Source organism: Lichenostomus cassidix, chromosome W (genome assembly GCF_008360975.1).
Source record: "Lichenostomus cassidix isolate B80296 chromosome W, HeHo_3.0, whole genome shotgun sequence".
NCBI lineage: Eukaryota > Metazoa > Chordata > Aves > Passeriformes > Meliphagidae > Lichenostomus > Lichenostomus cassidix.
In genome coordinates, this window is record NC_139510.1 from 8,967,694 (window position 1) to 8,984,390 (window position 16,697).

Below are 16,697 nucleotides of genomic sequence, written 5' to 3' on the forward strand. Positions count from 1 at the left end.
AGAGAGAATGTGAGAAATTTTTAGTGACCCACTTGGCATATTCTTATCCTATAAAACACACATGAAATCTCAGAAAAGGTAGAAGCTTTTCTACATGGACACTGGAGCATGAGGAAAGCCTCTCCCCAGAGTCTGGACACAGCTCTGTGGTAACTTCTTGCAAGATTGAGCGGATTCTGATGTATCCCAGCACCAAAATTGGATTTTGGTAAGATTATTGGTTTCCTAAATTGTATTCTTTGCTAGCCATTATAATATTAATAGGTACCTTTTAAACACTATTGTTTTTAGTCTCCCTATTTTTGGGCTATGTGTATATATATATAGGTTTGTTTAGCTATGAGTAGCTTCTCATGTATTGTGTAGTAATAAGTTCTTTGGTTCTTTGCTCTGTTCTTTCTTGTGTCTAATTAACAGTAATCTATTTTATATTAGACCTAAATCGGCCATCTTTATAAGGACTTGTGAGTGAGACTGGCTTTTTGGGGTGCTGGTCGCTCTGAATAGGTTGATCACTAGTTGCCATAGGCCTAAGCAGCTGGTAAAATCTATCTACCCTCTGTCTCCACTCGTAACAAGTACATAAAGTTGCAACATCAAAATAATACTGAAATTCACACATTCATTTTCTAATACAATGTTTAATTATTTTTATATAATTTTAACTTGATTTTTGTCTTGTATCAGCAACTGGTTTTGAATCTAAAACAGACTAATTCTGACCAGTAGAACATCCAGGAACCATAAAAATAATGTCCTTACATTTATGAGTTGCTGCTGCACACATGGATCCCACAGACAGCATGCAAACCCCAGTCAACAGGAGCACTGGCTTTTCTTAACTCTGGGAACAGATTGCAACCAGAAACTACAAGTCAAAAGTACCTATCATCTTTTTGGTGGGACCATCTGAGGGTTTGATGCAAAAGCATGGGTCTCTGTCACAAAACTATCCAGCTTTCTATTTGTGACTATTACTGACTAAAGTGCATATCTTTCTTACATGTTGTCCTGTTTTCAGCTAAGGTAGAGTTAATTTCTTCTCACTAGCCATTACAGTGCTGTGGTTTGGATTCAGAATGAGAATGGTGTTGGTAACACACTGATGGTTTGGGTTTTGCTAAGTCATGTTTATCCTAAGTCAAGGACTTTTTTCCTTGTCTCATGCTCTGCCAGTCAGAAGGTTTGCAGAAGAAAGTGGGAGGGAGCATAGCTGGAACAGGTGACCTGAACTGACCAAAGGGGTGTTCCACACCATAGAACATCATACCCAGTATATAAACTGGGGGGAGTTACCCAGAAGGGCGGCCAATCTGGGTTCGCGAAGGGAGGACTGGCATCGGTCACTGGGTGGTGAGCAATTGCATTGTGCATCACTTGGTTGTTTTTTTTCCTTTTTATTATCATTATTTTCCATTATTATTGTATTTTACTTTATTTTCAATTATTAAACTGTTCTTATCTCAACCTACAAGTTTTACTTCAATTCTCCTCCCCATTCCACTGGGGTGGAGGGGAAGAGAGGGACAGATCCACCCAAAATGTGTTAAAACACCTACTCATACAATGAAGTACTAGGGGATACTCCCAGCAGTCTATAGACAGGAGCACCTGGATCTGCAGCCAGCACCAATGTATCTCTTGCATAGGGCATCTGCAGCCACCAACAGCCACCAAAGCCCCCTGAAATCTTGGAGGAAGCATGTGCAGGAGGATGCATCCATCCTTATTTAGCATGCAAATTCACATGTAAATTAGGAATACGCCTCTGTGGACACCCAGAACATGGACTGGATAAAGGTGGTACCACCATAAGAATGACCTAGGGACCCCCACCACCGCGAAGCCCAGGGTGAAGAAGGACCAATAGGACACCACTGGATCCATGGATGGTGACTATCTTCTGCTTGATATCTCTCTCTCTCTCTGCCTCACGTTTATTGTTAAATAAAATCCATATTGCTGACTGTCCTAGGTTGCAATATAGATGCATTTAAGTATTCTATTACCACCAGCTGTGGGCCGTTAGCTGCTATCACCTGCTAATGACCCACCCCAGATGACAAGCAATGGGCCATCAGGGACCCACCGTGTGACTCATGGACTTATCTCATCCCATTGTGGGATGCTCTGCCCAGGAGGGAGGAGCCAGGTGTTCCCACCTGGATATAACCTGGCCTTGAAACTGCCTGAGGGAGCCCTGTCTACTGGGTTCCCAGAGGACAAGAGCTACCACTGGACCTTCAGCTGGAGACTAGACCTTCACAGGATCACCGCTTCAACTGGATTACTTCAGTTGGACTGCTACCACCACCCTAACAGGGTGTTAGGTTGTATTTGACTTTGTCAGTGCTTTTCCTTGTATTATTTCACTTATTTTTAATTTCATTCTTGACTTGTGATCTCCCACTGGTTTGTTTTCAAACCAACACACTGACCTTGGCATATGGTCTCATTTGTACATTAATTAAAAAATATTTTAATGTATACAAGGACTTGAATGTAAACCAATGATAGAGTCATGTATTCCAGGTGGAAGCTGATGGACAAAATGGCAGGTGTGGGAGTTTTGCAGAAGGGCCCCCAATGGCTTCATTCACACACAGAATTCTTTTACTCCATCTTTTGTGAAGCAGGATATTCAGTTTTATGCAGGTGAAACTTTTTTTAAAATTAAGACTCGTAGCAACAGCTGCAATTTCAACAGATCTCTTTCCAACACTCTCCACTTGCTCTCACTACCAGATACACAATTCCTTTTCCAGCATGTATATGTTACAACTCATTGTTTGAATTTTTTGTCATTGTGAAGTTAACATAAGATGGAAGTTATTATTGGTATATGACAGAGAAAACAGAGGCAAGCACTGGAGTGCCTATTTTAAGGCCTGTTGCCTGTTGCCTTGGAAACCAGTTAATAAATTCTGTTACTCATTTCTCATCAGCACCAGACAACATCTCTGCAAGATTTGGTATTATTAAGGAGTCTGCTAACAGCTGCTTTACAAAGTATCAGAAAATATCTGCTGGCATTTCCATTCTGAATCTTATTTTTCAGGGAATCATAAATCATCCATAAATTGCCCAGCAGCAGAATATACAATACACAAATACCACTGTGACAATCCATTTCCTTGACAAAAGCACAAAAAGAGTGTTTGGACCTGGTCATACTCCCTGCAATATCAATATGTACATTGTTTTTCACTACACAGGGTGAAGAATTAGACCTCAAATTCCTCAAGTGAAAACACATGTGCTTTGACGCATTCTCTTGCATGTGTCTTCTTGGACAGCATGTTGCATATATTCTTAAGCTGCTATGAGAAGCATACAAGCATGTACTGAATTGGCACTGCAATTACCATAATAAACATAACCAAAAAATTTTGTCTATTAGTCAGACCTCACTATACTAAGAGCTGTGCAGACACACTAAATGACTCTCAAGAGTAAACTGTACCTATGTTTGAGTTGCACAGAGGTCAATCTCAAAAGACTGAAAAAAGGCTGTTTACTTAAATCCCACAGACTATCCCATCATCTTGGATGAATACTTTCCTTGGACAAAAGGTCACCTAGTTATCCAAATTCCAGAGAATTTCTCAGTTTAAGAGAATACGTGCTTACAATCTTCATTATAAATGTTGCCAGTTTCCCTGATTAAGCACTCAAAATTCAAGATTTCTTGAAGAGAAATCAAAAATTCTAAAATTTTATTGACAAATGGAAAGAAAAAAACCCCTTCTTCCTATCAAACAGTAGAGAAGACATAAAGGAGCCTCATAAAGATTCTACATCAGAGAACCACCGAGAGAATAGAGAAACTAAAATATTGTCCTCTAATCTGTGCAGTGGAATTCTGAAGGTGTCAATGGGCTTCTCCACAAAATTTGAGAAATTAAATTGGTGAAGAGGGCTAGATTTATTCCTGGATGTTCCCTCTTTCCCAGTTTCAGGCTCCCTTAAAGCTCTTTCAACACAGATTTTAGCAGCTTATTGTTTAAAGACTGAACAGTGCTGAAAAACAATGTTCTGCTCTCTATAGATATGGAAAAATCTGCTATAATCTATGCCACAAGAGGAAGAATTACTAACACAAGACATTTGGTACGCTATTCAAGACCATCAGGTCAATGATGTCATGATAGCAAGACATCAAGACCTCTTTGTCAACAGTGTATAGCTGTTGTGGTTTGACCCAGGCCAAATGCCAGGAACCTACATCTGCTCTCTCTGCTCTCTCCTGCCGCAGCTGTGCAGAGGAGAGGGAAAAAAAACTGACATACCACACACACACAGGCCTCATGAGTTAAGGAACCAGGGAGGATGTACCAAAGGGCAAAACAGGCTGAAAACTTAAAGTTGAAAAGTGATTTATTGCTAACCTAACCCTAAACAGAGTCAGACGAGGCAAATGAGAAGTAAAAATAAGCTCTTAAGACACCATTTCTCTGCTCATCCCCCTCTCTCCTTCCCACTAACAGCACGAGGAAGAGGGGGGCAGGGTATAGGGGTTATTTTTGGTCAGTCCATCACCAAGATTTCCAAGATCTTCTTCCGCTGCTCAGGGAGAGGAGTTGTCTTTTGCATAGCCATGGGTCCCTACCACGAGAAACAGTCTTCTATGAACTTCTTTGGCATGGGTCCAAATCTCACAAGCAGCAGCCCACCCTAATCTGCTGCAACATGAGTCCTTTGTCCATGGGGTGCAGACCTCTGAGCCAAAGCCAGGCTGTTTCCATCTCAGGAGCAAGGTCTTTCCCTCCACTGGGACTCCCACTGGATCACAACTTCCTCCAGGCATCCACCTGCTCCTCTGGCATGGGCACCGCCCCACGGGCTGTGGGTGGATCTCTGCACCCCCTGTGGACTCCATCAGCTGCAGGGGGACCACCTGTTCCCCATGGTCTTCACCATGGCCAGCATAGGATTGTTGGCTCTGGCACCTGGAGCACCTCCTCCCCCACCTTCTCTACTGACCTTGGCATCTCCGTGTTGTTTTCCCCTCACATATTTTCACCTCCTCCTCCTCCTTCTCTGGCTAAAAAGAAGTGCATGCTCACATTGTTTTGATTTCCTCTTAAATATGTTTTCACAGAGATGTAACTAGCATCTCTAATTGGCCCAGGCTTGGCCAGCAGCATGTCCATCATCTTCAGAGCCATCAGAGATTTGCTCTACTGCACATGGTGAAAAACTTCCAGAACCTTCACACAGAACACACAGGAGCCATCTTTGTGCCCCCTCCACCCACTAGCAAAAACTGGGCCAAGCAAAACTAACACATTGTCCTAGGTTACAATATAGATGTATTTAAGTATTCTATTACCACCAGCTGTGGGCCGTTAGCTGTTATTGCCTGCTATGACCCCCCCCAGATAACAGACAATGGGCCATCAAGGACCCACCGCATGACTCATGGACTTATCCTATTGTGAGATGCTCTGCCCAGGAGGGACGAGCCAAGCATTCCCACCTGGATATAACCTGGCCTTGGAACTGCCTGAGCTAGCCCTGTCTACTGGGTTCCCAGTGGACAAGAGCTACCACTGGACTGTCAGCTGGAGACCAGACCTTGACAAGATCACCACTTCAACTGAACTACTTCATTTGGACTGCTACCACCACCCTAACGGGGTGTCAGGTTGTATCTGACTTTGTCAGTGCTTTTCCTTGTATTATTTCACTTATTGTTAATTTTTCCTATTAATTTTAATATTGACTTTTGATCTCCCACTGGTTTGTTTTCAAACCAATACACACATGAACACAGGGGTGCGTTTTTTTCCCAACCCTTCAGTCGCTTCTTCAGGCCTACCACAACAGCTTTTGAAGAGTTTACATTTCTCTTACATGCCAAAGATACCTTGCTGATGTTCTTAGCTAAGCTAAACCAACACAATAGCAACTGACCATAGTAATGTGATGCAGCAGTATGCTACAACATTTCATACCCCTTTCACCTGTCTTGGTTTTGGCTGGGATAGAGTTCATTTTTTTCGTAGTAGCTGCTACAATGCTGTGTTTGGGATTTCATATGAAAATGATGTTGATAACACACTGATGTTTTGGTTGTTGCTAAGTAGTGCTTACCCGAAGTCAAGGACTTTTCAGTGTCTTACGCTCTGCCAATGAAGAGGTGCACAAAAGAAGCTGGGAGGGACCATACCCAGGACAGCTGACCCGAACTGGCCAAAGGGATATTTCATGTGTTGTCAGAGGTTAGGATTTTTCCTTTTGGTTTTTTTCTTTGTTTTTTTTCTCTTAGGGAATTTTGTCCCATCCATTGCTAAGAGAGAATAAAGATCAGTACTTAAGAAAGACAAAAGATGTACCCATGGGGGGGGAGGGGAGAGTGCACCTAGCTGCACTTCTCTTTATCTGATGGCTTTTTCTCTTGGAGGGGCAGAGATATCACACTGGGGCCAGGGGAAGAGGCTGGGCGCAGCTCCTAGCTTGCTGTTGCTCTCTGGGCATCGGAGGGGACAGTCGAGCTGCTGCTTCCTGTGGGAGATTTCACTGCCATTGCCAGAGCCCAGCTCTGTACTACTTCTTCCTTACTGTGGGTGAGCCTTTGCTTGTAAGAGCAGCCATTAGAACTGGGGCCTTATTAACACCCAATTTGACTGGTAAGGACCTTCACCATCCACTCCGTTGCCTCAGGGGAAAACCCGGGACCCTGACCCCCAACCCCCTCCTGGAGTGTGTGTCTCCCTGGCTGCATGCCGTAGCTGCTACAGAGGAGTTTGGCTGTTGCTGTCCAGCCCTGCCACTTTTCTGCCGCTGCCTTGGGCTTCTGTTACACTGTAACCCTGCACCCCCACCTGCCGGGACTCACTGCCACTCCTGCCACAGCTGCTGAGTTTCTACCACCTCTTGCTCACTACCCTGGGTAAGCCAGCCCCTGCTGCCCCAGCCGCTGGTCCGAGGTTCCTGCTGCAGCCTGTTCCACCATTCGTTGCTTGAGGGAGAGGCAAGACTGAACTCGCGCCACAGTGCCCCCTGCAGCCGCAGGGGAATCATCGCACCTGCCCTGCCTGGCCAGTAGCCTAACAGAGCCCCTGCCGGCTGTGACCGTTACTGCACCGAGGGGGAGGGAGTGTCACAACCCAGAGAAGGCTGTTTCTGTTTTTTCTGGTTTGTTTGTTGTTGCTACCGTTGTTGTTGCTTGTTTGCCTTGTTATAAATACTAGTAAAGAACTGTTATTCTTTTTCCCATGTCTTTGCCTGAAAGCCCCTTGATTTCAAAGTTATAATTTGGAGAGAAGCGGGAGTCATATTCTCTATTCCAAGGGAGGTTCCCGACTTCCTTGGCAGACACCTGTCTTTCAAACCAAGACACATGCTCAGTTTATAAACTGTGGGAGTTACCCAGAATTGATGCCAATAACAGTTTGGGGATGGGTTTGGCATCAGTCAGCAGGTGGTGAGCAATTGTGTTCTGAATCACTTGTTTTTCTTGGGTTTTATCTGTCTCCCTCTCCTTTTTATTACCATTATTATTATACTTTGTTTCAATTATTAAACTGTTCTTACGTCAACCTACAGGTTTTACTTTTTTTCCTGATTCTCCTGCCCATCCCACTGGGATGGGGGCTAAGTTAAAGAGTGGCTGTGTAGTACTGAGTTGCTCATTGGGGTTAAACCATGACATCACCATACTTAAAAGATGTTCCTGAAGTCAGAATTTATAACATTCATCAATACTAGGTTGTACTAGTCAGTGTGCACATGGCCACAATAATTACACCAATGAAAGCAACCTATACTTCTTGGAGAAGGTTATATATTTTTATACAAAAACCAAGATTAATCTCTCATATACTCACTAACCATTTGTGTTAAAGTAATGAGATGTTAGAAAACTTACCAAATAGTTGATTTCCATGCACTGAGAATAAAATGAAAATTTACACTTCACAAAATTGTTGGGTTTTTAAATTTATTTTATGAATCCTCAAAATGAAGGACAGTCTTGAAGAAAACACAGCAGAAGAGAAGATTTAGCCTTTAAAATTCTAGTTTCTTCATACAAGCCAAAGAAAGTTCCTGTGAATCAAGGTAGACCCTCTGTGGCACAATGTTCCCCCCTTCTCTCTCTCTCTGCTCGGTTGCAAGACATGGATGGCTCAGTTAGGTTAACAGCCTGGCCGGGGTTATCTGTTGGTGCCCTTAAGTCTAAAACCACTACCCGTCACTCATATTGTGGAATGAAGAGAGAATGTGGAAAATAAACAACAATAATTTTTTGTGACCACACAAGCCACACTTTTACACTATAAAACCTCACGGAAATATCCCAGAAGTGGAAGTCTCTTACACACACTCTGAAGATGCGTGGAGGACTTCTCCCCAGAGTATGGATGCAGCTCTGTGGTAACTTCTTGCAAGATTGAGCGGATTCTGATGTATCCCAGCACCAAAATTGGATTTTGGTAAGATCATTGGTTTCCTAAATTGTATTATTCTGGCTAGCTTATAATAATAAAAATAGGTACCTTTGTTAACTTGCATTTTAGCTATTTTCATAGTTTTTGTAAGCATTTGCCCCATAATTGCATTTTAGCTATTATAGTTTTGCAATTATGCCTTTACTGTGTGTGTATGTTTGTAAATCTCTTCTATGTTTGTATGTTTGTTATTTTCTGTGTCTAATAAATGGTATTTTATATCATATTAGACTAATCGGCCAAATATCAAAGAACCTTGCGAACGAGACCGAGTCTTGGGGTGCTAGCTACCCTAATAGAAATTACTGCTTGTTGCTAAAAGCCTGGCAAACAGCAGAAACTCATAATACTCCTGTCTCCCATGCAAGACACCCTCTACCCCTCAGCTTTTTCATACCAAGAAAGAGTCTAAGCCCTTTAGGGACAAACGTGGGGCTTGAGCCATGCTTGTACAACAGCCATGACACCATTTCTGTCTCTGTCAAACTGTAGAGCTAACCTTTCAGGTTATTTTCTGTATGTGCTCTACCTACCACAGTGAGGAACAGCTTCAGTCTCCAGGACTACTAGATTGGTGCTACATGAACAAACTGTTCAGTCAGAAAGTGAGTTTCATTTAACTTTAATAGTGGCCTAAAACTAACATCTACTGCCAAAATAATCTTGGTGAAATACATGAAGCTAACATAAAAGGCTGATTATTTAAATGTTTCAGACATTTCCTGTTGTCAGAAAGTTAAAACAAGCTATAATTTTCAAGCTTTATTTTAAAACAGAAAAAAGTATTCATTGTAGAGAATCAAAAATGAAATGAAATCACTCATCCAATACCTGAGTGTATTTATTAATTCTGCTCTTAAAAAAAACATACAAAACAAAACTTTGACAAATATTTCCAAAAACTCACCTTGAATTTCAGGAGAGAATCGAGCCGAATGGCGAGACAGGAAAAGTTTTAGTTCTTGATCCAAGTTGCATTCAATCAAGCTTGTATCCCATGATCGGATTCCTAAAATTCAAAGTGCAGAACATGTCTACCCTGATATATGAGCACTGTTTTAATTGATTATTTCTCCATTTACATTAATGACATTTGCATATTTTTAAATTCCAAAACCAACCTCTACTCCTTTGAAGCCATGCAGCTATCCTTTGCAAAGTGCTGAGCACTCACAAAAAGCACTCTGGATGGGGATCAATCACAAGCAAGAGGAAATCTGACTTTCAAAAAGGTAACAATCATTCAAGGCCCCTGATTTATGACTGCTGGTTCCAACATCCCAATAGCCACATTATGAGATGTCCTGGAATTGATTTAAAAATAGCAATACACTGTTTTATAAAACTGAAAAAACTGAATCACTCAGGGGCTGTGTTAGACCTATTGCAAAACAATTGTATGAGAAAAAAAACCAAACACCTAGCATGTTGCAAATTAATATTTAAATACAAAATATTACATTGCTGACTTCATTCAAAAGCTTTGAAGCATCTCATATTTAAATTAAAATTTAAGTGATCTTTTATTAATGAAATATCAAAAATCTCATTTTAAGACTTTAAAATGCTATGCTTGATCTTTTTTCTTTAAAAAAATATCTCATCTCTATTCCCTACTGGTTTTCCCCCAGCTACTTAGAAAATTAGACACTTGGCACATATTTAATCATAAAATGTTTTTTCCTGAAATGTATTTTTAAGGATTGAAATTTGACCAGAAAAAAATAAAAATCACTGTAGTCAAAATGCAAATTTATAGTTTCCTACCATAATATTATGATGACTAAATTTAAAAAAATAAAAAACAAAAAAACCCAAAATCTACAACAAACCGACAGAACATGTTTCAAGATTTTTCTTAAAACAAATAAAGTCTCTCGGACTTCAGGAGAGCAGATGTTAGTCTCTTCAGGGATGTGCTTGGTAGAGTACCATGGGATAAGGCCCTGGGGGGAAGAGGGGCCCAAGAAAGCTGGTTGATATTCAAAGATCACTTCCTCTGAGATCAGAAGCAATGCATTCCAGAGAAGAGGAAGTCAGGCAAAAATGATGGGAGTGCTACATAGATGAACAAGGAGCTCCTGGAAAAACTTAAACACAAAAAAGAAGACTACAGAGGGTGGAAGCAGGGACAAGTAGCCTGGGAGGAATACAGAGATTGTCTGAGCAGACAGGGATAAGGTTAGGAAAGCTAAAGCCCTGATAGAATTAAATCTGGCCAGGGACATCAAGGGCAACAAGAAAAGCTTCTATAGGTACATTGATGATAAAAGGAAAGCTAGGGAAAGTGTGGACCCTCTCCCTTAGGAAACAGGAGACCTGGTAACCCAACATATGGAGAAGGCTGAGGTACCGAATGATGTTTTTGCCTCAGTCTTCACTGGCAGATGCTTCAGCCACACTGCATGAGTCACAGAAGGCAAAGGCAGGGACTGGGAGAATGAAGAATCAACCGCTGTAGGAGATGATCAAGTTAAGGACCATCTAAGGAACCTGAAGGTGCACGAGTCCATGGATCCTGATGATGAGATGCATCCATGGGTCCTGAGGGAACTCACAGATGAAGCTGCTAAGCCACAACCCATCATATTTGAGAAGTCTGGTAAAGTTCCCACTGACTGAATAAAGGGGAAACATAACCTCCAATTTTAAAAAGGGAAATAAGGAAGACTCGAGGAACTACAGGCCACTCAGTCTCTTCTCAGTGCCAGGCAGGATCATGGAGAAGATCCTCTTGGAAACTATGCTAAGGCACATGGAGAATAAGAAGGTGATTGGTGACAGCCAAAATGGCTTCACTAAGGGCAAATTGTGCCTGACAAATTTGGTGGCCTTCTGTGATGGGGTTACAGTGTTGGTGGATGAAGGAAGAACAACTGACTTTATCTACCTGGACTTGAGCAAAGCATTTGACACTGTCTGACACACCATCCTTGTCTCTAAACTGCAGAGACATGGATTTGACAGATGGACCACTCGGTGAATAAGGAATTGTCTGAATGGTTGCACTCAAAGAGTTGTGGTCAATGGCTCAACATCCAGTGGAGACCAGTGACAAGCGGCATTCCCCAGAAGTTGGTATTGGGACCGGAGCTGTTTAACATCTTTGTCAGTGACATGGACAGTGGGATGGAATGCACCCTCAGCAAGTTTGTCAATGACATGAAGCTGTGTGGTACAGTCGACATGCTAGAGGGATGGGATGCCATCAAGAGGCACCTTAAAAGGGTTGAGATGTGGGCCTGTACAAAGCTCATGAAATTCAAGAAGGCAAAGTGCAAGGTCCTGCACATGGGTCACAGCAATTCCAAGCAGAAATACAGACTGGGCAGATAATGGGTTGAGAACAGCCCTGAGGAGAAAGACTTGGGCATGTTGGTTAATGAGAAACTCAAGACTTAGAGCTGATTGATAGAGCTTTAAACTAGATTGGAAGGTGGGAAAGGGACAAAATCAGGCCTGCCAGTGATAAGCAATGGGACAGCATGCCAAAATTTGAGGGACTGAGTACTAGTGAGATCCTTCGTTCTTCTCCACAAGTTGTTGGCTACACTGGACTGCACTTGAAATGTTTCTATACCAACACAAACAGCATGAGGCAAAAGTAAGAGGAGCTTGAAGCCTTGGCCCCATCCTAGAGATATGATATTGTTGGCATAAGCGAAATCTGGTGGGATGGGTCTTGTGACTGCTGTGCCATGATGGATGGTTAAAGGATCTTCAGGAGGGATAGGCATGGCAGGCAAGGTGGGGGAGGGGCACTGTAGGTAATGGAGGGGCTGGAATGTATGGACGTTGGGAGGAATGGGTTAAAAGTGGAAGACTGGTGAGGAAGATTGTAAATAGATCAAGTGGCCTTGCAGCCAGGTATTTCTCTAGATAAGCCTGTCTGAAAAGCAGGACAGTGATCCTCTAGCATGGACCATGTTTAACGGTGCCTGTGTCTTCACTTGAGTGCTTCTGCCTGGGGTTTGCTTTGGGGATCACCCAGTGTGTTGGTTTTGCTTAGCCCAGAACATCAGCAAGGTATCTTTAGCATCTAGGGAAAATTTAAACCCTTCAAAAGCTGTTGCGGTAGGCCTGAAGAAGCGGCTGAAGGGTTGGGAGAAAACGCACCCCTGTGTTCATGCGTTAGTTTTGCTTGGCCCAGTTTTTGCTAATGGGTGGGGAGAGGCACAAAGATGGCTCCAGTGTGTCCTGTGTGAAGGTTCTGGAAGTTTTTCACTATGTCCAGTAGAGCAAATCTCTGATGGCTCTGAAGATGATGGACATGCTGCTGGCCAAGCCTGGTCCAATTAGAGATGCTAGTTACATCTCTGTGAAAACATATTTAAGAGGAACTCAAAACAATGTGAGCATGCACTTCTTTTTAGCCAGAGAAGGAGGAGGAGGAGGTGAAAATATGTGAGGGGAAAACAACACGGAGATGCCAAGGTCAGTAGAGAAGGTGGGGGAGGAGGTGCTCCAGATGCCAGAGCCAACAATCCTATGCTGGCCGTGGTGAAAACCATGGTGGAACAGGTGGTCCCCCTGCAGCCCATGGAGTCCACAGGGGTGCAGAGATCCACCTACAGCTCATGGGGAGGTGCCCATGCCAGAGGAGCAGGTGGATGCCTGGAGGAAGCTGTGATCCAGTGGGAGTCCCAGTAGAGAAAAAGACCTTGCTTCTGACATGGAAACAACCTGGCCTTGGCTCGGAGGTCTGCACCCTGTGGACAAAGAGGACTCATGTTGCAGCAGATTAGGGTGGGCTGCTGCTTGTGAGATTTGGACCCATGCCAAAGAAGTTCATAGAGTACTGTCTCTCATGGGAGAGATCCCATGGCTAAGTAGAGGACTTCTCTCCCTGAGCAGTGGAAGAAATTTCAGTGATGGACTGACCAAAGAAAAACTCCCATACCCTGCCCCCTCCCCCATGCTGTTGGTTGGAAGGAGGGAGGGGGGTGAGCAGAGAAATGGTGTCTAAAGAGATTATATTTACTTCTCATTTATCCTCCAACTCTGTTTAGGTTAATAAATCACTTTGCAACTTTAAGTTTTCAGCCTGTTTTGCCCTTTTCTCAGTGTGTACTCCTACCGGTTCCTTATCTCAATTCATGAGTCTGGTGTGTGTGTTAGTTTTTTTCCTCTCTTCTGCACAGCTGTGGCAGGGGAGAGCAAAGAGAGCAGATGTCGTAGGTGCCTGGCATTTGGCCAGGGTCAAACCACAACACCCAGTTAGTGAGATAACAGAAGTAAATTGATTGTGTTCTAGCCATGCGTTTGTGGTTGTTCTGGCTGCCTGCCTGTGTCAACTCACACAACAGAGCCAACAAACCCAAAAAACAAACAAAAAAACAAACACAACCACCCACCAACCACAAAACAAAAACAAAACACCCACCCCAACCAAAAACAAACCAAACACAAAACACCTCTAAGGCAGAGAGGGCCTGCAGAGGAACCATAACAAATTAGAGGGCTGGGCAATCACCACCGTTTAACAAAGATGAGTGCCAGATTCTGCACCTGGGACGAGACAACCCTGGATGTACGTACAGACTGGGGAACGAGACGCTGGAGAGCAGACCTGCAGAAAAGGACCTGGGGGTCCTGGTTGATGGCAAGTTGAATGAGTCAACAGGGTACCCTGGCAGCCAGGAGGGCCAACCATGTCCTGGGGTGCATCAAGCACAGCATTGCCAGCCGGTCATGGGAGGTGATTGTCCCACTCTACTCTGTGCTGCTGTGGCCTCACCTTAAGTCCTGTGTGCAGTTTTAGGCACAACAATAAAGTGTATAAAGCTATTAAGACATCATCCAAAGAAGGGCTACGAAGATGGTGAAGGGTCTAGAGGGGAAGCCATACTAGAAGAGGCTGAGATCACTTGATTTGTTCAGCCTGGAGAAGAGGAGATTGAGGGGAGACCTCATAGCTTCCTCACAAGGGGAAGCAGTGGGGCAAGCACTGATGTCTTCTCTCTAGTGACCAGTGACAAAACCTGAGGGAATGGCATGAAGTTGTGTTAGGGGAAGTTTAGGTTGGATATTAGAAAAAGGTTCTTCACCCAGAGGATGATTGGGTGTTGGAACAGACTTCCCAGGGAAGTGGTCACAGCACCAAGCGTAAAGAATTTCTTCCTAATATCTAATCTAAACCTACTCTCAGTTTAAAGCCATTCCCCCTTGTCCTATCACTCTATGCTCTTGTAAATGGTCTCTCTCCATGTTTCTTGTAGGCTCCCTTCAGGTACTGAAAGGCCACAATTAGGTCACCCTGAAGCCTTCTCTTTTCCAGGCTAAACAATCCCAATTCTCTCAGCCTTTCTTCATAGGAAAGGTACTCCATCCCTCTTATCATCTTGGTGATCCTCCTCTGGACTCACTCCAACAAGATGATGTCATTCCTGTTCTAGGGACCCCAGAGCTGGATGCAATATTCCAGGTGGGGTCTCACGAGAGCAGAGTAGAGGGGCAGAATCAAGTTCCTTTAACCTGCTGGCCATGCTGCTTTGGATGCAGCCCAGGATACAATTTGCTTTTTGGGTTGTGAGTGCACACTGCCGGCTCATGTCCAGCCTCTCATCCACCAGCACCTCCTAAGTCCTTCTTGGCAGGACTGCTCTCAATCTGTTCATCCCTCAGCCTGTATTAACAGCAGGGGCTGCCCTGACCTGGGTGCAGCACCTTGCACTTGGTCTTGTTAAACCTCATGAAATTCCCATGGGCCTACTTCTCATGCTTGTCCAGGTCCCTCTGGATGACATCCTGTCCTTCAGGTGTGCTAACTGCACCACTCAGCTTGGTGTCATCAGCAAATTTGCTGAAGGTGTACTTGATGCCTTCATATATATCATTAATGAAGATATTAAATAACACTGGTCCCAATTCGGACCCTTGAGGCACAGCCCTCTGAGCCATTGACGACTACCCTCTAGATTCCTTTACCCTGGTCTCCTGAGTCAGAGGTCCCTGATATGATTCTAAGCTTGACATTATCCAATAATGTGGATTTGCAGCCCAGAAAACCAAGCGCATGCTGGGCTGCCGCATGCTGGGCTGCATCAAAAGAAGCATGACCAATAGGTCAAGGGAGGTGATTCTCCCCTTTTGCTCAGCTCTTTTGAGACTGCCACCTGGTGTACTGAGTCCTGCTCTGGGGCTCCTGACATAAGAAGGCATGGTCCTCTTGGACCAGGTCCAGAGGAGGGCCACAAAGATGATCAGAGGGCTGGAGCACCTTCTCCTATGAGGAAAGACTGAAAGTTGGAGTTGTTCAGCCTGGAAAAGATAAGGCTTTGGGAAGACCTGGCTACAAAAGAGGCCAGTTTGGATGGAGCTCTGAGCAACCTGGTCTAGTGGAAGGTGTCCCTGCCCATGGCAGGGGGGTCAGAACTAGATGATATTTAAGTCCCTTCCAACCCAAACCATTCTATGATTCTATCACTTTTTCTATAGTTTTCTTGCTTTGTTTTAAAAATAATGAGCAAACAGTTTCATTACTGGTAAGTCCAAGCACTGCAGTGATTTTGAATACCAACATTATAGTGATTTTTTCTTTTTTCCCTAAAGTAATGTCATTAAACATACACATATTAGCTGGCAAACACATAAGGGATTGCATGGGAGGAATTGTCTAGTGGCCCCATCCCACATTCCTAAGCATGTCTTTGCATGAAATTTTTGAGTTAAATCACTTTGGGTTTTTGTACCTTTTGGATACAGAAATGCTTGAAGAGCTGTGTGGTCAACCCCTCACCATGAGACTAGCACTAATATTTCTTCTCATAACTCTGTCAGGATTTCAGGCTGCAAACCTTATTGTCAATACTGACTCTCATGCTTTATTCTCTTTCAAGGCAGCAGAAATATCAAGTCTTGCACTGTCAGAAACCATGTTGTAGGGCTGAAGGTAGAGAAGGAAAGGGAAGAACAGAGAAACCAGATCTGTTCTGCTGGTTTCCCATTGCAGCTCTGGGTAGGTGAACCTTTGCATTTCAAGAGCCTGAAGCCTCTTCAGGGGGAATCCATCCAGGGCTTTTCCTTGTCAGCATCCCAGTCAAGGTAGGAGCATGCTCCTTACTGTGATATGCTACCAGCTATTAAGCAGATGCCATTTGAAATGAACTAATTTTGGAAATACAGTATCGCCTGTGTGTTTCATAACCACTCAAGAGAAAAATAACTGAATTTTAACCAGCCACCTCCACTTCCTGAAATATGCATCATTGTTCACAGGTACAAGCAGTGAGAGTCTTCTGTAAC

At 43.6% G+C, this 16,697-nt stretch overlaps 1 protein-coding gene across 1 annotated transcript in view; it reads right to left on the reverse strand.

Moving 5' to 3' along the window:
- Positions 1–16,697, reverse strand: part of LOC146425456 (microtubule-associated protein 1B-like) — a 110,728-nt gene that overhangs the window by 88,453 nt on the left and 5,578 nt on the right. The window contains exon 2 of the mRNA XM_085041557.1: positions 9,361–9,462. Within this exon, the coding sequence (XP_084897683.1) occupies positions 9,361–9,462 (102 nt within the window). The remainder of the gene's footprint in view (positions 1–9,360; positions 9,463–16,697) is intronic.